This window comes from Physella acuta, unplaced genomic scaffold (assembly GCF_028476545.2).
Source record: "Physella acuta isolate Inbredline_101_S28 unplaced genomic scaffold, ASM2847654v3 ptg000617l, whole genome shotgun sequence".
In the NCBI taxonomy this organism is placed as follows: Eukaryota; Metazoa; Mollusca; class Gastropoda; family Physidae; genus Physella; species Physella acuta.
In genome coordinates, this window is record NW_026732136.1 from 53,371 (window position 1) to 77,500 (window position 24,130).

The window sequence follows — 24,130 nt, forward strand, 5'->3', positions numbered from 1 at the left end:
GTTTAAGCACTGAATGATAGCGACACAAGTCCATCGTCGTCAATAGCTGTAACTTAACGTAAAGGATTGTCATTTTGAAGGTTCTACCCCCCCCCCTCCCCTCACCCCTGCCTACTCCTCCCTCTGCCATCTTTATCATTTTCAGTTTACTTATCTTTTTAAAAATTAAGTGAAATGAATTTCAAATGGTTTGAAGTAGTAAAAACATACACATTATAGAACCTCAATGCGAATAATAATCAATTCCTTTGTTTGTTTTTCATTTCTAGACGCTTTCCGATTGCACTACAATCATATTAGACAACAAAGGCCTACCCACGTAGCCCACCCCTCCCTTTCGACACTCCTTAACTGATCTAACCTTGGCCAACTTTCCCTTGGCCTACTGCGTTCCAGATTATTATACTTTACTTTAGCGCGATAATAAAATTCATAACTAAATTCTACAGGCAATTCTCATCACAATGATATACATTGTTGTTCTAGAGGCTGCCAGGCTTAAGTGTTTAGTGTTTAAGCCCTAAACAATATTGACACAAGTCAATAGCTATAGCTTAACGTAAAAAAGTAGTCATTTTGGGGGTCCATGGGGGGGGGGTTATAACCCCCCCTAACCCCCCCCCCTGCCTACGCCACTGGGTAAAGTTTAGGACTTGGGGAGGAACTGTGGGTGGCCGGTGGGATGTATAGTAGGCTATTCTCCCATACATTTCAGTCTAGCAGCTTTGGGGGTCATCCATAGATGACGTCACGCTTTTTTGACGATTTTTACCCCCCCCCCCCCGTCACTTGCAAATCAAATTTCACCACAACTAACCAATTGTTTTAGACGAAACAGATTTAGCTACAATGACAACGCAATGAGAAATTAACTATAAAATAAATTAGATATTTCATTTTTTTTAAATTAATTAAATTTTTTAATAAAATGTACTAGATCTATTAGTCGTATTTTTGTAACACGTGTAATCAGTGAATAATTGTTACATAATGTTATGTAAAAATTTTTTATAATAATTTTTTTATAAATGCTCAAATATAAAGAAAATTATATTAAAATATATACATTACATTTATAGCTACAAACCAAAGTATGGCCAATCACAAAATCTTAATTTTGAGTATATTCAATTGCTGTTTAATACTATCAATATAATGCAAACCTGTTTATATAGAGAGATGGGTTTATACATATTTTCAATACATCATAGAGAAACCCACAATTTTAGTAATTTTATTTTTTTAAATGCAAATATAAAACATTTTGCTATTATGAAAGTTTTTACATATTTATTAAGGCTAACATGTTAAAATGTATTTAGAATTAGTAATACATGAAGTGATTACTCTGTTATTGCCACTTCTGTGAGATTTTTTAAAATACATTTTATTTTTGTTATTATTTTGTTTACTTAACCCCATTTAGTAAAAATACAACTAGAGCCAAACTTTGCAAGACAGCTGTCCTGTAACTAGATCTATATATCAGTATTTTGAATCAATTTTTATCAACCAGTACAAGTATTGCTCATACTTTTTTTGTCATACTAAACAACACATAAATGTTAAATTTTTATTTTTTAATTCAAATACATTTATATTAAAATAATATAAAGCAAACTCAAGAGTTAAAATCCATTTATCCAGAAAGATAACACCAGTGCTCTTTTAAGATAAGAGTTAAAGAATAAAAATCTACTCAACATACAACAGTCACAAAGCCTTTGTTACATTCATACTAATGAAACAGGTATACTTTTCAAAGATTTATGCTACACAACAAGTCCTATGGTATATTCCATGCCTAAAAATTAAGAAAATTGTTCCTAGGTTGCTTATTGTGAAACTAAATGCAATGTATTATAAAATAATACAATGGAAATGCACTAACAAAATTTTAAGATTTAATACTTTCCAAAATGTTTAATATATTTAGCAAAATAAAGTTTTATGAAGCACTGGCAAAAAACACATAATCTTGTAGTATACTTAGTATTTCCTTATCCAGATATAAATCCCTGAAAAATCTGAACAGCTACTACAAATAAATAGAGGATTTAAGAGTGTGGCAGAGAACACATCTCACATGTGTTGTGGATAGCTTGGTTTAAGAATGTGCAGTGAGCACATGTCCATAAAGAACCAGATTGTGAGGAGTCTTCTCCTGGTCTGCTAATTCCTGGCATAGCTGACGATGACCCAGATGATCCTAAAGATAAAAAATTACAAAAAGAGTTGATATATCCCAATGGAAATGTTTTTAAAAAGTGTAACTTCACAGTAAATTTGGTTAATGAATGAACTTATTGAAACTTCTTAATACTGTTTACCAGTTAAAGGTAAAATGGTAAGTAAAATATATAAAAAATATACAGTCATTTACCATTAGCAGACATCATTTCTTCAACAGTCGCCCATTCTTCCGTTTTCTTGAATTCCAGTGCTCTTCTTTCATCATGATTTTTAACAGCTTCAAACAATATCTCCATTTTTTCCTAGAAATATAATATTCAGCACAATACACTTATGGCATTTACAGCACTTTAAAAAAATGCTGTAAATTTTAACATGAATATATTTCCCATTCAATTATTAAGGATAAAATTACATTTCTACATCTAAAAAATTTTTATTCTGCCGTCACAGAAAAAAAAGCTGTCTTACAGCTTGCTTTTTTTGTAAATAAAAAGTTGACTAACCTTAAGTGGAAGCATATCTGATGTAGCAAGAAACATAAGTAAATGAAAATCAGACATGGCCTCAAGAAACTTTTCAGGAAGAAATTTCTCTAAATAGGATGTTAATGCAGCAAAGTCCTGAAAATTGATTAACAGGAAATATAACAGATAGGTATTACACATAATAAATGTTTTATACATTTTTATCAATAAAAATTTCAATAGGTTAAGTTCTTCTGCTTCTTATATGTCAGATAATGAATGGAATGTGTGATAGGCTCCATTCTCAGCCCTTTTTCTAGATTTAAGTCAGGTACCTGTCTAATGTGAATGGACATAATCTCTTGTAACAGCATAACTGTTTCGAAAGTACATTTCCTATTATGTGTAGATGGCTGGGAAAGAGTTTAAAAACAACTAATTTTATCTTACCATGATAAAAACCATTTGTAATGTATACTGACCTGCGTTTGGCCAACATGTTCCCTATTTTCCACAGGAAAACTTTCCAATTGTATGTTGGATTTGAAAGTGTAATGAAAATCTGATGCAAATGCTGCTGGGATTGTCACCAGCAAATATTCTACAGGAAGTGGCCTTGCAATATGTGTAACTTCATTGCCATAAGAATCTTTATCCTAAATACAAAAAATATGTATTTACAAATCTGCATTAAGTTTATTATGCCATTACTTTACACATAGTTTACCACACAAGTGTTTTTACCTTGTAAAATACATCAGGCACATACTGTTCATTGCTTGATTCTTTGATATAGCCAAGCTGTGGCACATCTTTTGTAGGAACAAAACAATCATCTCTGACAAGAGCCATACACTGATTTGATACTTGATAACCTTCAAAGTGTATTTGGTTGTCATTGTCACCTGTGAAATCAGAAAAACACCATGTGCTATCCTATACCAAACATAATCTTTAGTAGATTATGGCATCAATACTACCATTGATGCCACAAGAGAGATCCAATAATACAACTATTACAGCCGTAAGATGACCTTACTGTCATTATGTAAAATAACTGAATAAATCAAGGGTTTGTGCCTACCAGTTACAACTACTGTGACAAACTTTGAACCGAAATGACCATCCGGTGATAGTTTACATGGATTAGTAAACCGACTCTGAAAATCTGCTGCCATAATACATTCTTCAGCACTTAGAAAATGTGAATCCTGATGAAAACATATAAAACACACATTTTATTGTTTTAGGCCAATTTGACAACCAATTTCTAATTTAAATTATCATATTTCTAAACATTATGAAATATTTTTAAGATTAGATTATACCAAAGCTAAAAATATTTAAAAAAAAAAAAACAACAAAAATCTTTAATTAACCTCAAAAGAAAGAAACTTACAATATTGCCTCTAAAATTCTTCACTGTGCCTTTAGAAAGATCATCAGCAACCAAATCTGTAAAAATCCAACCTACTGGCCGCAGTCCCATTTTTTCAGCTGCTGCTACTACCAGCACTTCCTTTGGATCAGGCAGCAGTTCAATTTTGTTAACTGATGTTTTCTGAAGAAAGAAAAAACTGATATAGAATATTAATGTAAATGGCATAGTTAAAAATAATTATGTACCCAGTTAATAAAAGGGCCCAAGCCTTATCACCTGAACTGAACTAATCCTATACCATTAAAATAACCTCCAAACAAGGTATTATTTTACACATAATTAGAAAGCTATGAATTCACCTAGTTAAAATAAAAATATTAACAAAAAAGTAACCTGAGGAGGTTCATAAATGGCAGCTACTCTTGCTCTTATTCCAAGGGGCACATCTTTGAACATTTCATAGCGCCCAAACAAAATACCAATTCTTTGGCAGCCAGAAAAACGCCAGTAGTTCAGAAACCTGTCAGCTACAGCCGGGTTCTCAAACATGATGTTGTCAACATGCCTATACTCCTGTTGCCAGAAGGTATAGAAATTTACTTACTAATTTTAAAGATTTTAAAAATAAAATTAACAATAGTTATCATAATCACAGATAGATGTTGATAACAGGAAATCTAATAATAAAAATGAATACCATAAGAATAGTTTAACAAATTACTGTAACAATAAATACAAAAAGCATACTATAGGTAAACTTGAGATATTCAACAATAAAAGAGAAGAAAGATGATAATAACCTGTCTGTTTAAGGTGACAGCACTTGGCTGACATTTGGTACAAATACCCCCAGGCCAGGGCGGATGTTCCTTACAACCAGGCTTTATTTTACAGCTTAAATTCTCCAGATTCACAAATTTTCCCCTGAATAAAATAAAAATAATTTATGTAGCAAATACTCCACCAGCTTATAACTTAAAAACATGCATTCTTTAGATAACCAATGATCTCTATTGTAAAAGAATATTTTTAAAGCATTAAATGTTAAACTATTTTGGCTTACTTGTCAACTCCACCAGTTAATTTTCTTATATACGAGTGGAAAGACAAAAATTTAATTGGGGGATCACATTTGCTTAGAAACTCTCTGTCATAAGGCTGAAAAAAATATTTGTAAAATTCAATTAAACAAACATTTGATTGAGATAATTCACTGGCATTATTTTAAAAATTGGAAGGTAATGAAACTGTTTTGTCTTACCTCAAGAGGAACACAGTGGAGACATTTACCCTGTGGGCCATGTCGACAGCTAGAAAGTAACAAAATAAAAGCATATTTACAAAACCCCATGAATTTTAAAATTATGGTTACAAATGTGTATCTAGTAGTTGTTCAGGCATAAAATTAATCAAACATCACAACTCTTAGAAAATGTCAAGATAAAGGGCATAAAATGCTAATGCAGGTGTTTCTACTTACAGTTGGTCATTCCTATTTCTGTAAATTTTACCATCTTCTTCTCTCAATAACCTGTCTACCTCATCCTCAACAACATCAGGCACTAAACTGGCAAGACCTGTTTCACTGCTGTGATTACTATAGCTGGCGGTATCTGCAACTGCTGTTGGTCTTCTTGACTGGCTTACTTCCATATACAACATGTCACCATGTCTAGGGTTATAACAAATAAAATAAAATTGTCACCAATGGCATTATGCTGTTTTAATAAACAAACTATTATTGTTAATACAAAATTAATAACTTAAGTACACAAGCAAATAATTTTCTAATTACAAGATAAATAAATTAGTATTAAAATAAAATATTAAAACTAAAATCCTGCATACTTAATTTGATAATCACTGAGCTTTTTTGATCTTGAAGCCCGAATGAAGTCTTTTTTGTTTCTTTCTTTATACAGTTCCCAGCCGGTGTCACCCAGAAGAAAAAGTTCTTGTACCTGAATTGAATGGGAATTTAAAATTAAATTTTACCTTTTAAGACTTATTAAAATGTATCATCACCAAACATAACTGAAATGAAGGCTTAAAGCTTTAAAGCTGACAAGAATGTATCAAAACTAGCAGCACATTAAAAATGTCAATTAGGTTCTACTTCTTCAAGACACTTACCTTTTCAAGAAAAGCTGTCACATTATCAGAGCTTTTAACATCAAGACGTTTTGTACCATGCTCAGGAGACTGAATCCGTATGACCTGCCAAAATTTTTAAAATGTCTGGTTTCAAAATCACAAGTGATTCATTTTAATTGCATGTAAATCCAATTAAAGGTTTCAATGTTTCTGAAAACGTACTAAACATTAAAGTTAATATGTACTTAATACATTGTTAAACATGTCTGAATGATTGCCCAGAGCAATCAAGAGTTAGTGGCATAACTTATGCCAAATAGTTAATACCACTAAGCTCTCCTAGTCAGCTCTTGCTACTCAGCCTAGGTAGTAGACAAACTTAATAAAAAAAATTTATGACTATGACAATTGTTTATAATATATACCTGTTAGTAGTGTTAGACACCAACCTAGTAGATTCTAGTCATGGTCAACTTCACATTAATGTGAGGGGTATTAAATACGCACGAGCTGACCAGCGACGTAGCATACGCTGCTATTTAGTTTAATTCCTATTTTCAGTAATTCATAATTTGTGAATTCGATTTATAATTTGTGAATTGGACACTATCAATGCTGTGACTAAAAATATTTTGCTTTAAAACACTATCAGTAGCTAGTGAAGGACAATTATCCTCTTTCCAATCCTCTTCCCCCCCAGCCCTCCGTGAAAGCAGCCGTCTGTGATGACAGTTTACAGCAGGGGTTCCCAACCTTATTTTACTCTAGAGCACATTCTAAAATATCGGTAGGGTGGCGGGCACCACCTATTTTAAATCGACAAACTCCTTCCAGAGGCGTAGCAACCCTTCCCGTCACCCGGGGACAAAACTTTAGATTTGCACCCCCCACTCAAATTTTCGATTTGCACCCCCCACTCAAATTTTTGATTTGCACCCCCCTCAAACTTTCAATTTCCATCCCCTTCAACCTTTCAATAATGTTTATGAAAAAAATTGTCTCTGTCGAATAGTGAGAGGCGGGCACCATGGCGGGCACGGGGTTGGGAACCCCTGGTTTACAGACAATGAAAAGTGCAAGCAGAACATGTTATAAAAAATCTCCCCTTAATAACAGCTCACCAGACTGGTGGGGTGGGGGTGGTAACGATATGGTCTGTTGAGCTTATGTCTTGGTGGTGTCTCGCATGGTCCTCACATAGAGAATTATATATATACTCTTCATAAGAAGAGTTTTTGGTGGAGGTCAAGACACACACTGACTCATATGATTCACGATCCGATTTTGTCAGTGTGGACGACAGAACTATTAGTTATTACCATAAGAAGGTGTTTGATGATTGCGCATATGAAATTGGTGGGGTTCGGTAGCTCAAGGTTAAGAACCACTGATCTAGAGAATTAAAATAAAATACAATTCTCCAGGTGGCATTCTAGATCTATACTCTAAATTACTGTCTAAACTTCTGAGTCTAACTAACTAAAACTGAACTCTTTGAACTATAAATGTAAATCTTAAATCAATCTTAATCTAGATAACTGAGATTTACACTCTACTGTAAGTCCAGACGCGTCCCGATTTCAATCAGGTCTCATTCCATAACTATTTGTCATAGAAAAAAAGTACCATAATACTCCGCAGCCATTCAACTGTAATAATATATGTTTCATTTTGTAATCCAACACATAGAATTTGAGAAAATCTTCAATTTCTTGGTTTAGTAACTTACATGCTATCGAACATTTTTTGCCAGGTTTTTCACAATTTTACAAGTGTTCAAACACCTTTACAAGTCATTGAACAAAGCACATTTTGTTCATTTAGATTAATTTAGAATAATTTAAAGTCAACTGAATGAATAAAAATATATATTATATGCATTTATATTGTGTTATTGATTGTTTGTGCAGTAATTTAAATAGTTAAAACGTTTTTCCAACACTCCCAAAGCCTGCCCCATTCGGCCACTGTCTTAATATAGATTGTATGTTGTGGCTCACGCAGTTTTCTGCTAAGTAAGCCAAGTCACATCATTCCCCCACCCCCCTTTCCATTTTTAGCGACTACTGCCTTCTTGACCTTATTTTGATCCTTTCCTTCAACCAGCTCCTTTTACGATGCAGTCTTTTGTCTAAATACTCATTTGCTCTATTACCAACTAAACCAGTGACCACCCAGCCTCCTTATCGGTCTCCATTAGTGGGCTAATGATTTACTTTACGTATTCATCTTCTGTTTATACTTTGTAGAATTAGATTTCTAGGTAGATTCGAGATCTAATTTAGGTTTAAACTCTAAATTCCTATTTAATAACATTTTTGTGTGTTGCCGTTCGCTCCAATGTAAGAGCTCAAAAAGGTCAAATAAGTGAGCGAACACCCCTTTTTTATTTTACAAGTAGAAAAAAACAATCTTGACATTTATGATGTTCCATACATACATAGAAGCTATTTAATTTATAGTGTAACCTTTTAGCTAAGTGTTGATTGGTTCAAATTTTAACGGTAAGTTCAACCCTAGGTCACTTCATGTGTGTGTAAATGTGTGTACTATGCAACGTTGAAAAAATTCTAAAAATAATTCTTGAGAGAGAAAACTGAAGTACTTGACATGGAAGTATTCGTAAATGAACAGTTTACGTTCAGAGGCAGTGGTTTCGCATGGGAAATGCTAATAAAAGTTTCTATGAAGCAAAAACCAACAAAGTGTTCGCTGCAATGTGTGTGTTTGCAGATTGTAATTTACTCCTTGTGTCACTACTCACTAGCTAGATCTAGCAGGCCCTAGCCTAAATGATTTTTAGATCAAGTCCTAAGACATTGACTATTGTAGATAGTGATTCTCGAATTCCCTTAAATAAAAATTAAACTTCACTAGGCCTAATAATAGGTTGAATTATGGATTTTTTAAAATAAAATATTCTGTTATTTCAAATACACCATTAACTTCCTTACCCCTTATGAGAACATTTGACACCACATTTAAATATCTAGCTTACTGGGTTGACGAGAAAAGAGAGAATTTGAAATTTTTCCGATATTGGAAAATGAAAGACAAAACCGCGTTTCAGCCCCTCGACCCTCATAACATTACGTCGTGGACGTGTGTACACGAGCTATTAATTCCCGCCATGGTAATTGCGTCAGCTTAGGTTATTTACTCACCGGAAAATAACAAAAAGCAACTGGTTGATAATACAACTAGATCTAGTTATTTTATTATTTATTAAATTCTACTCTACATGTTATTCATACCATTTTATGAAATAATGAGCACCTGCATAAATCAAATGACCATAATAAATATTTTTATTTCAAATTCTAATTTTAAATAATATATGCATAAAATAATATGATAGTAATAGTGTAATAGTTAAGATAGTTTATAAATACAAATACATTTTACACTCAATCACATTATATTGAGTCAACAGTGTGGCAGCTGAGGTTCATACATGGTATTAGTGTCTTTTTTTTTTACATTACATTTTTTTTTTATCTTGAAAACATGACGTATGTGATTTTTTTTTTTTTAAATAAAATCTCCAAACATCGTCACTCGCTTGATTGCTTGCTTACGTTTACTATCCTGTGGATGAAAAATCCCACCACGGTCGCGGGTCACCGTGAGTTCAGCAGGCCTATAGTACACGTCATAGAATGAACACGCGTACACTAGATGGTCGGTGTCTTCACTTCTCTCTCTCTCTCCCCCCCTTCTTCAAGCAAATTGAAAAACAGACCTACTTCCCTACTTCTGGACATTTTTTTAAAAGTTCACATATTGTTATCAGGCATGCTAGACAGCCAGCTGTATAAAAATAATTTTTTTAAAACTAGATCTACGTCTAGCTTAAAAAAATAAATAAATGGTAATCCAAATAAATAAACGCTTAAAATGCCCGTAAACAGATTATTTAGCGCCAAAAAAAAAAAGGTCGCTGAACGAGCATTTTTTAAAATACGCAGCAATGAAAAAGGCTAACGGCCGATCAATTAAGTCTAAAAATCGCCCGTAATTAGGCCTAGCTCTGAAAAAGGGCACTGAACGAGCATCACTAATTATATAAACGAATAGGCCACGCAGCGTTGACGAGGTTAACCACCGGTCACGAATGCAGCAACTGTCGGCCCACAGTGAAGAAAAAAAAATCAATATTCCAAAAAAAATTACTAATACAATAATAATGTCCATAATTTTACTTTTTCCGCACATGCTACAATTGAATTATAATTAAAATACTAGACTTAACAGTTCATTCCGTAAAAAACAAAAACTAGTTGTTTCAGTCTGGCAACTAGCGTAGCAATGACGTCATGATACTAAAAATAGCGGATAGAAATGTCAGCGTGGGTACCTCATTTTGGGATAAGATTTTGGAAACCAGAATCAATAATAATGTAAATATACAAGGTAAATATCTCAATTATATAATAACTTAGAGTCTGTCGGGCCGTTTTCCCCGGAGGTCGGTCGTTTTTAGCGGCGGTTCAGTTTTTACGGAGAGCGCTCCACTAGAAATCCTCTCATTATTTACAACAACAAATCTCTCGATTTTTTCTGGCATGCTAAGGCATATTATCCATTTTATTAGCATTCTGCATTAAAATAATGATGAGAATTTGCGAGATTAACAGTTTTTTCATTTGTCGTGGATAGGACCCCTAAAATAAACGTAAAAACCGTCTAAAAACGACGCGTGACGTTTCAGGGTCAGAGGTCAATCCAGCCATCTAAGCAACGCGCCAGACTACTAATAATATTAAGATTTAAGAAAATAAAAATAATTTCTTTTAGTCTTATTAATAGAGTTCAATGACCTGGCTTGCAAAAAATTTAATTTAGCCTGGCCTAAAAAAATATTTTTATTAGTCCTAGATCTGATCTACGCCTTATTTAACATCTGTAATAATCTAGAGCTACTTAAATGGAAGTTTAAAAAAATGCTATACCATATGAGACATGACTGAGTTTTAACAACGTAGTTTTGATTGAAGCTGAGTCGCAGCTTTGTTTAGTATAGAGAGTGGATGTTTTCCAGCAACCATTCACCACTAGCCTAAGATCCGGTGATGAGGCAATTTTCAGCCATAAATGTTTAGATATCGCAAATCTCTCGTTTGGCGAGATTTAAATATTAACTAATAATGTCAAATAATTTACTTCTGATATTTTAAAATAAAATGTTTTACTTTAAATTAACATTGACTTTGATTAAAATTCAATCAAATATAATGAAAGCAATTGAATATAGAATCTAGTCACAGTGACATAGTCCTAACTCTTCTTGTACTAGCCTAGCCAATGTAATCTTCCGTTGTCAGCTGTAAACAAACCAATATGGCTGCTTCGGATTCTGACAAACAAAACACATCTGTCTTACCATGTAATACTAAATAATACTCATTTAAATAACCATAAAATGTTCACAGTAATGCAGTTTCAATTTTCAGCATGTTTAAAATTATAGTTTAGTTTTGAATACTGACTTCACCACATTAAACAAGCGCATTTTTATAATTTTTTTTATTAAATTATGAATTAAATTGTACTTCACTACTTCACTTGCTTGAATGATGAGATGATGATTGTCATTGATTGATGATCGTACTCTCAGTAACTCTCATGACTCGAGTCATAACGTACTCGTAGTCAGTGAGTAGTAACTTATTTACTTAGGTTATAGACTCATAGAGTATAACTATAACTGACTGACCTATTCTAATTTTCTGAGTCCTTTTGTACCCTTCACAATTTCTTGCTAAAGTATCATAATAATAAAAATATATTTTAATATATGATTAGCCTTACTAGTAACTTAGTAGTATATATTTTATATATATACTACTACTACTACTACTAGTAACTAGAAGGCTCTATTTATTTAATATTATTTATAGGCCTAGATCTAGTATAATTAAGTATAATAAATAAGTATATAAGTTGATCTAGAATATGTAATTTCAGGAACACCACATTGCAATTGAATATAGTTAGGCCTCTATATGTAATATGTAGAATTATTTTCGATAATTTGGACTAAACAGTGTAGCTGTTTCATGAATCATAACTTACTTCTTAGTCACAAAGTATGTGTTTTTGTTCGCAGATATTAAAAATATTAAATAGTTTTTGTACTAATGTTTATCACAGACAGTCTTTTGTTCAATATTAAAATCTCCAGACACTTAAAAATATGCTACTTTCTTTTTTCTTAGTTCCACAATACGGAGAGCACAACAGACCTGATATAAACAATCAGGCATTCAAATACAGAGGAACACTATTTCGGCCAACTTCCGCAGTAAATGATGGCTCTGTTAAACTTAGGAAAAATGATAATAAGGAAGCATATGTTATTGATAATTATGAATTATCAAAGATTAATAAAACAGGAGATAAAAGATTTCCTTGTATGACAGATAATAAATTAAAACCTAATAGAGCATTCAGCGCAAAAGGGAGACTAGAAGGCCATATTTCTGACAATTCATCATCAAAACTTTCTAACAAATCTACAGTAGTAAATTTGTATTGTGACTTTAATTGTGCAAACATAACTAAACCAAGTACTACAAAAGTGGAACTAAAAAAACAGGACAGCAAAAAACATCCTTCATCACAAGCATTTTTCCAACAAGATTCTGTGCCTACTAGTCAGAAAAATCAAATATATATTAACAATACAAAGCTTATTCAGCCAACTATTTGTGGATTGACAGCAGAAACCAAAGACACAAATATTGAACTTCAGATTGTGCATACCAAGTCTCAGAATGGTTCTCTTCATACTGATTTAAATCCAAGAATAGAAAATAGCTGGAATAAAAAATACGAAATAACATCTGACATTTGCCATAGGTAATTAAATGGAACAACTCCCTCATAATTGTAAAAAAGTTAATTGGCATTTCTTTAGATGTGTGTCTGCAAATTACTTTAACCCTGGTAACTGCAGCCACATAGGTCAACTGCAATTGTTAAATTTAAAAAAGCAAAAATTTCTTTAAAGTAATTCATTTCAAATCCTCTGAAAGAGAACTATTCAAATGTATATTTTTGGATTATAAAAATAAGACCTAAAAGAAAGAGCATTATATGTCTTAAAATCTGAAGCCATTTTATTCAGTATATAAGTTAGCCTATACTATTATTTCTACAGAGAACTACCATCCACTCTAAAGCCTTTAATACCTTGGATAAGGCACCAAGCTTGCAGTAAATTGGTGGGAATTGATCCATTAAAATGTAAAGTTTTTTTGTCTCACGAGTATGACAGTGAGGATCTTCAAGTGTTGCCAGATGCCCAAAGGGCCAGTGATGACTTGCCTTACATATGTTGTGTTGAAACACCAAGAAAACAGGTGCAGAGATTTTTAAAGTAACAAACAGTTTAAAAATTGATCCATCTAAGTTTAGCTTTAGTGATAATGTGCCACAAGTTGTAAAAGACAAAGTTTAAAACTTTATGTTATAGTTATACACATTTTTTTGTGATTATTATTCTTATTTTTGACAATATAAACTAAAAATTATTTAAAAAAAATAAAAATGCATTTTAAGGTTTTCAGAGAATACCCAAAACTTGAAAGTAAACCAATGAATATAAGACCAGAAAATAAAAGGGAAACAGTTGAAAATGACCCTCACATGTAAGTTTCTTTTTTTTTTTTAAATTTAAGTTAGTTTATTTAATAATTTATACGAAATAAGTTTTTCAGCATCTTTGCCAATAATATACATGGGGATTAGTTATGGCTTGTTGTACTTGTACTATTTCTCATTCACTTATACTTTACCCAAATTCCATTAAAAAAGGTTGGACAACTTAACAAGATTGTGTATTGATTTTACTCCCTTGTAAATGTTGGTGTACATATAATCTATGTCACTGCTATAATATAATGTTTTTAGGTAAAGGAAAATTGTTTTGATTTTTTTTTCAATTGTACAAAATTTGGATTTAGCAATTCCCTTACTTAATGTATTATCTTTTATTTTCAGTAAGACTTCAGTTCCAAGGGGAATAGCTCAAATAAAGCTTGAAATAGAAGAAATGGAGAATTTAATGAAAGGTTTTTTTAATAGTTGCATTTATAACATCTGTAAACAATTAGTATTTTTTTATATGGCCACATGGTAGTGGGGAGTGAATTGCATGATTATAGATAAAGGCATTAGACTAAAGTTGAAACTGATCTTAAATAGAAGTAACGTATTAAATTAAATTGTATTACCTTGGTAACTCTTGCTTAAAAAAACTAAAATTCCTCTACGTCATGACAGAAATTATTTTTTACATTGTGTAGGGCTTACTAAAATACTGATCTATATTTTACAGGTATAGGATCATTAAATGGCCATTGCTCATTTGTGCAGTTTCAAGCTGAGATACAAAATGCTCAAGAGATGGCAAAAAGTCTGATAAAGTTTTCTCCAAGGTGGGTGTGACTCTACAATTATTAACTTAGTAAAAAAAAATTGGGTTAAGTGAAACATTCAACTATATAAAGCATTTAAAGATAATGATTTCACATTATTTAATATCAAAGTGCTTTATATGTTTTCTAAGAAGTGTATTAAAGACAACTTACAAGGTTATTAATCTAAAATTAAAAGTTCTGATGTATTAAATAAAAAAGAAATGTCTTAGACTAAAAGCAACCAAACTACATTTTCTACTTTTATAGCTTCAGTATAACTTGTTTATAAAATTATTTTCTTATATTGAATATGTATTATTTTTTAGAACTGAAGTACTGGATCCTACAGATCATGTAAGTTTATCAAAGAGTTTATCTCTTGCTGACTAATTGTGCTAAAACTATTGTAAGACTATATATAATAATATACATATATATGTCTCAATTTTAGTCTATTACAGTAATATAATAAACCCTAAATACATCATCCACACTATATTTATGTGGAACATACAAAGATCAACATTCATATATTAACTATTCCTCAATTTCAGTTTGGTTTATTAAAACTGTACAAAGATCATGAAGAAATAATGAAAATATTAATTGAAAGAAGAAATAAATGTCTACACGAGCTCCATCAGCTGCAACAAAACCTTGAGGAAACGAATGTAAAATTTGTGTAAAAAATGGAATAATAGTAAAGAGCCTAAATATTAAACAAACTTAAATGTTGTTTAGTGATATGTTATTATTGTTATTGAAGTGAACTGATGATTTCTATCTAGCATTTTTAAAAAGTCAAATGCAAATGCTGATGATAGATTTTTATAAACTTAAAAAAAAACACTATACAATGCCTTCTCAGAAGAAGTTCTGCATGTGTTTATTGTTTTGCATAAGAGTACTAGAATTAAATACTGCTGTGTTCATACTATAAAAGGCTAAGAGAGAACTTATTATTGTATAATAAACCATATTCTTTTATATCACAAAAATGAGCCCAGATTTTTCTGTAGTTCAGACTACTTGACATAAAAAAAAATTCTTCAGATATCCTGGCTCCTACAAAAACTACAGTATGGAAAAGAGAATTTGATACATTAATTCATCAATAATCAGAATACTGTAGTGGCATTTCTAAAACATCCACAAACTTGTTTAAACCTTTTTTACACTTGTTAATACCTTTTTAAAATTATGTTTAAGATTAAAAACATCATTATGCGTTACAAATAATTAACTTTTTGGCTATTAGTCTAGTTGCAATAACTTCTTTAATACTTTATCATGTTTCATAACAAGTGTTTCTTTCAGGTATCTACATTTTTTTGTCTTGATATAAAATTCCTATTTCTTTCTTTCATGATCTCTTCTACCTACTTATCTATCAAGTATTATAGGATAAAACTTATTTCTATTCTTTGTAGATCACTCATCCTCACCTTTCTGGGCACAATGTGTTGTTTCATAATGGAATGTAAACTTGTGGGCTTTTTTTTATCCATCCCCTCCAATTTATTTTTATGAATGAAACAACAATTAGGTTTTTTTAATTTATGAAGCCTACATTTTTAATTCCTTGAAGAGTCTCAAGTTTTTTTTGGTAAAATTCCAATGGTAATTCTCTAATATAGCAGTCTTGTTTTGACAATATCTACACCACATTTAAATATTTTGCTGTTGCAATCATGTAAACTTTTTTTGACCGATGCAACAGTTGATTAATAATTACATAAATAATAAGATAACTTTAAATTACTACAACTTTTCTTATATAAGATAAAAATTTGACCACCAATAAGAGGGATACAACAAAGATCAATGGCGTAAAACAGAAGTAAATAGCAGTAAAAAAATAACCTAAGGCGAATCAGATTAGAAATTTTTTTATTTGGTAAATAAAAATATCTTAACTAAAAAAACTAAATACTTAAAACGTTTTTTTAATACATGTGTAAACATATTTTTTTCTCAAATCTAAATAGAACTATAATTTTAAATTATAATAATAATAAGCCAGATAAAATCTAAGGCCCTTTTTTAAATTAGTGAGACAATTTTTATGAAGCAATACAACATAACCCAACTTATTTCAAATAATTTTTGTAGAATGGTTTTAATTTAGTTGTAAACTTGATTAATTATTTTCAGCAGAAAAAAACCACTTAACAAGAAAAACAACTGATATGTAAATAAAAAAACAGCACTTTTTTTGTATTTACAAGTTGATAAATAAGAAGAAAGCATAAGCTATTGTTAACTGTAAAGAAAAACATTTTCTTCTTCAGCTTTTCACAAAAGTTTTCTATCCTGGTAAGAATTGTAGTCTAAGTATACATGATGTTGTATTCTTTTAAATAATAACATTTTTAGAAACCTTAACTACTGAAGGGAAACTGACTCAAAAAATACTTGAAAATTACTAAAATGTGTTTTTATATTTACTTAATAAATTACACCTTTTTAAATGCAAAACAACTTAATTAACCACAATCTTATGTGAATTCAAAATAAAATTCAATTTTTGCCTTATGATTCTTAAACATTATTCAGCTTGACAAGAATAAAACTTAAATGAACTTATGAAAGAAATATATTCAACCACAGTGAAGAGTGAAGTTTTGTCTTTTTATGGTTTTTGATAACTTTTGCAGCAACACAAAGCAGAAATTAGCACGGAACACAGAACGACTTGAAGCTACTATAATGCCATGTTATACCAATGTTTTGGATACAAGTCAAACATTTTACATCAGAGTAAAACTGTGTACACCCAAATAATATATTTGCCTGTAAACAATCTATTTACTAGTCACTGAGCTGATAAGCTAGGATAAGCTGATTTTTTTCTTTATACCACAGTTGCATGAATCTAGATATATTTATTTTAAATGAGGTTAATATAATAATAAGTACACAAGTTACAGGCTCATGCACAGATTACCAGATAATGTGATTTGCATTGTATGCACACAAATTCACAATAGTACATTATTAGAAAATGAAACTCTGGGTCCAATTTAAATTTGTTTCCCACACAAAAAAGTAGAAGATCAGCAGTAATGGTTAAGACTCTCAGTCTAGTAAGGTTAATGCTCAGTGATGAATTATGTGTGGAGTTAATTAAAAAAATGAAATTGCTGTAAGCTATTTTAAGAAACTTTTAAATTTTACAGTGATGTCAAAATCCCTGAGCAATTCATATTCATCAATTGTACAAAGTGAAAAATGAGGCTTACATTAACAGCAGCTGGAGAATGGAGCATTAACTAGAACCAATCATCTGAGTCAGATGTAGAAAAGATATCATTACTTGGTGACAGGCTGTAGCTATCTCTGTAAGGAATTAAGTTTGAAACACGAAGCATTTGTCCAAAGGCATCAGCCGGACAGTCTTCCAACTTCTCTGTCTCAGACTTAAAGCTCAGCTTGTTTTGAAGCAAACTTGGTAGCTTAGTGCCTTTGATTCTATTTTCTCTATCCGGCCCAGTTTTCAAAGCATCAGAAACAGTCACAAATGCTAGTTTGTACAATGGAAATGGCTGAGCTAAAAATGAATCTAGGAAAAGAAGACTGTTGTCTCTATTTAATTCGACCAAGATATCTCTAAAAACCGCATCCTGTGTCAGATCGGATTCTACTAAAAACCAGTTGTTGACCAGATAATTAGAAATGTCTATGTTGCCACAGATGAGAGCAATATCTAAAGGAGACAGTAACAGAGAATAAAGCCTGTCACAAAATGATTTAGTGAAACAGTGATAGTCCCTTAAACAATCCAAACATACTGAAGAAGGAGCCCCACCATTGGTTAAAAACAGACTGACAATCTTTCTTTTGTTGTGTATGATCATTCTGGCCAGGGTGACATCACAGTGGGAAGAGTACACCTTGGCAGCTCCTGCTGTCACCAGTGTTTCAATACAACTGAATTCTTCTTCGTTCAACACACTGGACTGCAAGACAATGGAGAGGGCAGATTCTTTCTTATCACTATCAAAGGCACAAACATCTGCCCCAGCCTGCACCAGGATCCACAGGAGTGAGAGACGCCTGGACCTGGCAGCATACATCAGGGATGAAAGACCTTTTTTGTTTTGTTTATTTACATCAGCGCCCGCAGTCAGCAGCTGCTTCACCACTTCTTCTTCAGTGGATAACAGTAGGGCGGTGTTGCCGTCGTTATCTTCAACATTGACATCAGCACCAGCATCGAGCAAGAGTTGCGCAGAATCAGTGTATCCATTCATGGCAGCAAACATAAGAGCAGTTTGCCCATCCTTAGCTTGTACATTGATGCAGGCACCTTTCTCCAGAAGCAGCTTTAGGATGTTGGTGCTGCCTCTCTGTGCAGCTAACATCATTGCTGTGTGACCCCGGGAAGTTGCCCTGTTCACATCAGCTCCTGCTTCCAACAGCAGCTTGGCACAGCCCTCCCTGTCATGTAGTGCCGCCTTAATAAGAGGAGTATAACCTTCAGAATTCGCTTCATTAGGATCTGCATTGTGTTTTAACAAAATCTCTATGATTTTATCCTGCTCTTCTTCATTAGCATCATATGACAATCCATCAGAAAACTTAATTAAAGCTGTCTGGTCTCCTAGACCCTTTTTGCTTACAAGAGCACCTTTTCTAAGTAGTAATTCCACCATTTCTTTAGAAGAAGCTTCCATGAGCAAAGTTTCACCTGTAAAGGTTAAGGCATTCACATCCATCCCACTGTCAATTAACAGCTCAGTAGTCTTGTAACTTGACCCTTGAACTGCTGTAGAGAGAACACTGACATCCACCTGAGAGATATCAATATGCTGCAACAGCAGTTTGACAGAATGGAAACGGTCTTTACCAGCAGCCACAGAGAAATCCCTTCTTGCATTTATTGTTGCCCCTAAGCTCAGAAGCAAAACAGCACTTGGCACGTGACCCCCTTCTAGCGCATAGGTTAGAGCTGAGTTTTCATAGTCTCCACTTAAATTTATAGCGGCTTTATTTTTCATTAAAAGCTTTATGACATCTTTGTGGCCATATTTTGCAGCGTGCATGAGGGCAGTCATCTTGTCATATTTGTCTCTCCCATTTACATCAGCGCCATTGTCCAACAACAGCTGGACAATATTGCACCGCCCTGATGCAGCGGCTAAAGCCAGCGGGCGAATTCCATTTGAACCTTTGGTATTTATCTCATGAACATTTTCCACAATTAACTGTATCATCTCATAACTTGCTACATACTGTGGTTGCCATGAATTCAAGCGACCTTTCTTTAAAGCTGCGATGAGAACAGTTTCACCATCAATCTCCATGCAGTCTATGTGAATAAAATTACATCTTAACAGGTGCTTCAACATTGGGACAGAATTTTTTTCAATGACTTTTTTCAACATTGAAGAGGGATGAAATCTGGACTCTGACAACAGTTTGACAAAGTCTAGACATTTGTTTTCTGATGCATACATTAATGCCGACTTGCCTTTGTTATCTTTCATCTCCAAGTCAGCTCCACTATTGATTAAAATCATCAGAGTATTGAAGTCACACTTCTCAATACTGATCATGGCTGGAGTTTTGCCTTGTTTGTTTTTCTCATTGACAACAGCACCATATGAAATTAAATATTTCACAATCCAAGTTGAGTATCCTTTCTTGACAGCTAACATTAAAGCTGTGTCACCATTTTTGGATTTCATGCCCACACCAGCCCCATTCTTTAAAAGAATTTTGGCCACATCAATGTAACCGTGCTCAACAGCAGCTAACAAGGGAGACCCATAGGTGCTGTGCTTTTTATTAACACTGGCTCCTGCTTCCACAAGAAGAAATACAAGAGAAATGTGACCTAACCGTGATGCAGTAACCAAAGCCTCGTGCAACAAGTTGGGTGTGTAAAATTTAGCAGTCTGGTTATCATTCAGCAATCTTGTCACAACCAATGTGTTGCCACTTTCCACAGCCTCCATTAACTCCTTTCTTAACGACTCTAAATTGACTTTCTTATTCACTTTCTTTTGGATATTCCTTTGACTTTTCTTGACATTTTTGACTTCCCTAAAAATAATTTTAAAATATAATTAGAACTAGAATGACAAATACATAATCTGGGTATAGTTTTAAAGATAAAACTATTGTAGCCAACATACGAAAGAGTTTAATAATGATTCATGACCAAACCTTATCAAATCAGTGGCATTTTTATCTATAGAGATGAAATAACTCATCAGTATTCACCATTTCTAAAACAAGTTAATTTTGGTTCAACAAATTCTATGCATTCTAAAACCTCATTACCTGGGACACAAATACTATTAAGCTACAACTAAAAGGGAATAAACGGATTAAAATTTCTGCACATCATTCTCGTGTTCAGCTTAAGGACATGCTTGCTAACCATATAGTTGAGAGTTCTGTACCCAAACTTGAATCTCATGGTCATCCCTTGACAAATCTTTGTATCCCAAAAATCCCAATCTTTAACCACTTGATCAAACGAGACAAGGGAGGAAAGAGAAGCCTGGTATGATTGAATGGGTTATTAAAAGCAAACAATTCTCATATCTGCAGCTTGTCACTGTCTCCTTGGCTTAGGAGCATTGTTTAACCACATTATGCACATATAGTAGTAACTATTAAAACATACTTACTTATTTTGTGATTTGCTATGCTTAACCACATTTGCTTTGGCTGGAGTTGCTAAATCTGGCTTCACTGGCGTAAGTAATTTTATGCTTTGGCGAGTTTGCACTTTATTGTCACTTTAAAAATAAAATGTAATATTTTTTGTTTTATTAAAGCAAGACTTTATTTTGGCTAGCATTTTAATGAGTTTTCATTAATGGCAAAAAAATTATATAGGTTGAAAAATACATGAATAATAAATGGTAAGTTTCTCATATTAAAAAGATTACCTAATTTTAGTAAGTGTACTTGGGATAGTCTTGGGTTTCTTGTTTCTTAACCTTCTACTCACTACCAGTTTTTTCCCAACATCACTAGAAGTTTTGAGTAAGTTAGAAAGATTAAAACAGCTTAATCAATAAAAAACTTAATTTAAGTTTAGCTTATGAAGTCAGTATTTAAAAAAAAAATAATTAAGTTGTGTTATATGAAATGTTCAAGTTAATACCTTGTACTGTTTTCTAATTTACGTTTCTTTGAAGGCCCAATCTGCGGTGACTGTCTCTTTCGTTTAAGTCCTTTGGCCATGTTAATTTCCTAGAAATATATGTTTCAAAAATATTACATTATATTTGATTCACATTAAATATTAAACAGACCAATATATAAATGAAAATGCATTCCACTGGTATTTTTAAAATATTGTTGCTAATATATTTTCAAAACAGTTTCAACATAAAATTTGCCACTATCTCTTTTAATTATTTTGGCATATATTATTGTTATGGTATACAACTTGAACTTGAATATTCCTACTTTTAATACTAGTATGTGCACAAAGCCTAACTGCCAATGCTGCTCAACAGGATTGCACTTATCTAGTTTACCATTTAGCAGAAAGTAGGTTATGAAGCACCAATTACAGATGTTTCCCTCATGTTTAAAATATAATTTTTTAAGTGGTGGTGAACTATATGTGCAGTCATTTTAGGGAAGGGGGTCCAGTTTTTTTGATGATTAAAATATTGTTGATGCTGATATAAGTGAGTCTTCTCAGAAGGTGGTGGTAGTTCCATACATATTTTTCTCATACCTTTAACATGGCTCTAACCACCCACAGCTTTAACACAGACACACTAAATCAATACACAATTATTTACTAATGGCCCAACACAATTTTAAGTCAGAGATCATCCAACTTTTGTATGGCGATTAAAATTTAACTATATTGTTTGCATACCGACTATGCTATTTTATAAGTAAAGTATTAGATTAATCATTAGTATTTGTAGTAGACTGAAAAACTTCCGGTTAAAATAATTTGGTGTTAAATGAAATATATAATATATAGAGTATTTGTGGTAACTGCATTATTATTTTTCTTTAACCAATTTTTCATGTTAAGGATCATCCATAAGCAACATAACACTCCTACAGTGGGGTTCTGACTTTAGTGATGATGTGAGATGAGGGACAGGCTAATTTTATACTATCTGAATTTTCAAAGTCAGTATCATATTTTGGCTCAGAGCAAATGAATGCTTGTTATTGTGTTGAAAGAAGGCCTTTTTTAAAATTAATAATGTTTATATTAATATTCTCCTACTACTAATAATATTAATTATTAGACCGATTCTAGCAGGAAGAAGATGAGCATAGCGCTACAATGGTCTGGCTTTTCTTGTCATCTAAATGTTTGTTGTTTAGGCTTATGTGTTGTCCTGATGGGACAGGGAAAACAGGATAAATACTAATAGATTCAAATGGTCTATTAAAATATATTTTAAAAAATAATTTATACTTAGGCCCTATGGACTAGATCTCTTACTAGACATACAATAACTATACTATGAGTATGAACCCTAAACCCCTGATGACCTGCCCGAAGCACAACTGCTCGACCACACTATACAGATAGTTTGTCAGAAGAATAAGACTAAAATGGTAATTTGATCCCATTGCGCAGCTTTAAAAGAATAGGTTGAACAACTATTAGTAGTATTAAGTGTAAATTTGAGCCCATTGCGCAGTTATTATTATTAAGGTCATAGCATTTTTCATCTTCTGCCTGCCAGACTAGAACTGAGGGAATGAAGCTTTTTCCGATTAGTCACTTCGTAATTATTCTGTTACAAGTATTATGTAATAATATATACTTATATGCTCAACTGCAATATTAAAAATAGTAGGCCTATTAATATCATTATGCAGCCTGCTTAATATTATATTAATTTATCAACTTTACTAGATCTAGATTCTATTAGCTTAGGCCTAAATAATTCAAATTGAAATTATTGCTGAACTATAGGCCTACTGGCAGCTGGGCATAGTGCTGGGCATAGTGCTGACCACACTATCTCTTCATAAGCCAAGATCACAGAAACTTCACTTGCCCTATAGAGTATAGACCGTCAGATTTGAAAGGGAACTTTTCTTTTAATGTATAGGCCTACTATATTTATATTACTAATAACTAAACAGGCCCTATTATATAGTGTTACTTGATTACTAGTCATGGAGATGATCTACAGTCTACAGCAAATCTAAATCTACAGATCTTGATCTAGCATTAGTGATGTCTAAAGCAGGGGTCTCCAAACTACGGCCCGCGGGCCGCATGCGGCCCGCGAGGTCCTCTCATCCGGCCCGCGGAGATCTTTTTGTCCACGAAAAAAACGTTTGTTGGTGATGGCTGAGGAACTTTGCCCTGAAAAATCAAAGACATGCCTGGAAGAAACTGGCCCCCGAACTGAAATTTGGTAGTTAATGCGGCCCTCGGACTGAAAAGTTTGGAGACCCCTGGTCTAAAGTCTACTCTAAGCCATTCATAATTCATCTATCTAGCTAGAGACCTGGAGAGTCATCTAGAAAGTCTAGAGTCTAGAATCTAGATGTCCTAGAACCTAATCTAGATCAAGTTGATTTACAGTTTTAGGATTTATTGCTTAAGAAAAGTA

General features: G+C 32.7%; 3 protein-coding genes across 5 annotated transcripts in view; 1 reads left to right on the forward strand and 2 right to left on the reverse strand.

Moving 5' to 3' along the window:
* Positions 1-1,565: 1,565 nt before the first annotated feature.
* LOC131947956 (nuclear protein localization protein 4 homolog) lies at positions 1,566-11,263 on the reverse strand. Its single transcript, XM_059309365.1, has 15 exons — positions 11,088-11,263; positions 6,175-6,258; positions 5,890-6,002; positions 5,522-5,713; positions 5,303-5,351; positions 5,105-5,199; positions 4,842-4,965; positions 4,435-4,614; positions 4,060-4,221; positions 3,745-3,871; positions 3,405-3,565; positions 3,143-3,316; positions 2,700-2,816; positions 2,384-2,495; positions 1,566-2,209 (listed from the first exon to the last, which is right to left on the reverse strand). Exons 1-15 carry the CDS (start codon positions 11,097-11,099, stop codon positions 2,058-2,060), a joined length of 1,854 nt encoding a protein of 617 aa, XP_059165348.1. The 5' UTR covers positions 11,100-11,263; the 3' UTR covers positions 1,566-2,057.
* A 16-nt stretch (positions 11,264-11,279) lies between these two features.
* LOC131947957 (uncharacterized) lies at positions 11,280-16,441 on the forward strand. Of its 3 annotated transcripts, XM_059309367.1 has the most exons (9): positions 11,280-11,521; positions 12,103-12,224; positions 12,354-12,996; positions 13,298-13,499; positions 13,699-13,787; positions 14,140-14,210; positions 14,477-14,576; positions 14,885-14,912; positions 15,113-16,441. In XM_059309367.1, the coding sequence occupies exons 3-9, from the start codon at positions 12,551-12,553 to the stop codon at positions 15,242-15,244; spliced, it is 1,068 nt and encodes a 355-aa protein (XP_059165350.1). In that variant the 5' UTR covers positions 11,280-11,521; positions 12,103-12,224; positions 12,354-12,550; the 3' UTR covers positions 15,245-16,441. The 3 variants fall into 3 exon arrangements, with proteins under 3 accessions (XP_059165350.1, XP_059165349.1, XP_059165351.1); XM_059309366.1 differs by lacking the exon at positions 12,103-12,224; XM_059309368.1 differs by lacking the exon at positions 12,103-12,224 and having other exon boundaries at positions 11,434-11,566.
* Positions 16,442-16,524: 83 nt separating this feature from the next.
* LOC131947955 (ankyrin repeat and KH domain-containing protein mask-like) overlaps positions 16,525-24,130 on the reverse strand; it is a 7,944-nt gene continuing 338 nt past the window's right edge. The window contains exons 2-5 of the mRNA XM_059309364.1: positions 21,682-21,770; positions 21,464-21,547; positions 21,200-21,310; positions 16,525-20,606 (exon numbers count right to left, since the gene is read on the reverse strand). Of these exons, the coding sequence (XP_059165347.1) occupies positions 17,831-20,606; positions 21,200-21,310; positions 21,464-21,547; positions 21,682-21,761 (3,051 nt within the window). The 5' untranslated portion in view covers positions 21,762-21,770 and the 3' untranslated portion in view covers positions 16,525-17,830. The remainder of the gene's footprint in view (positions 20,607-21,199; positions 21,311-21,463; positions 21,548-21,681; positions 21,771-24,130) is intronic.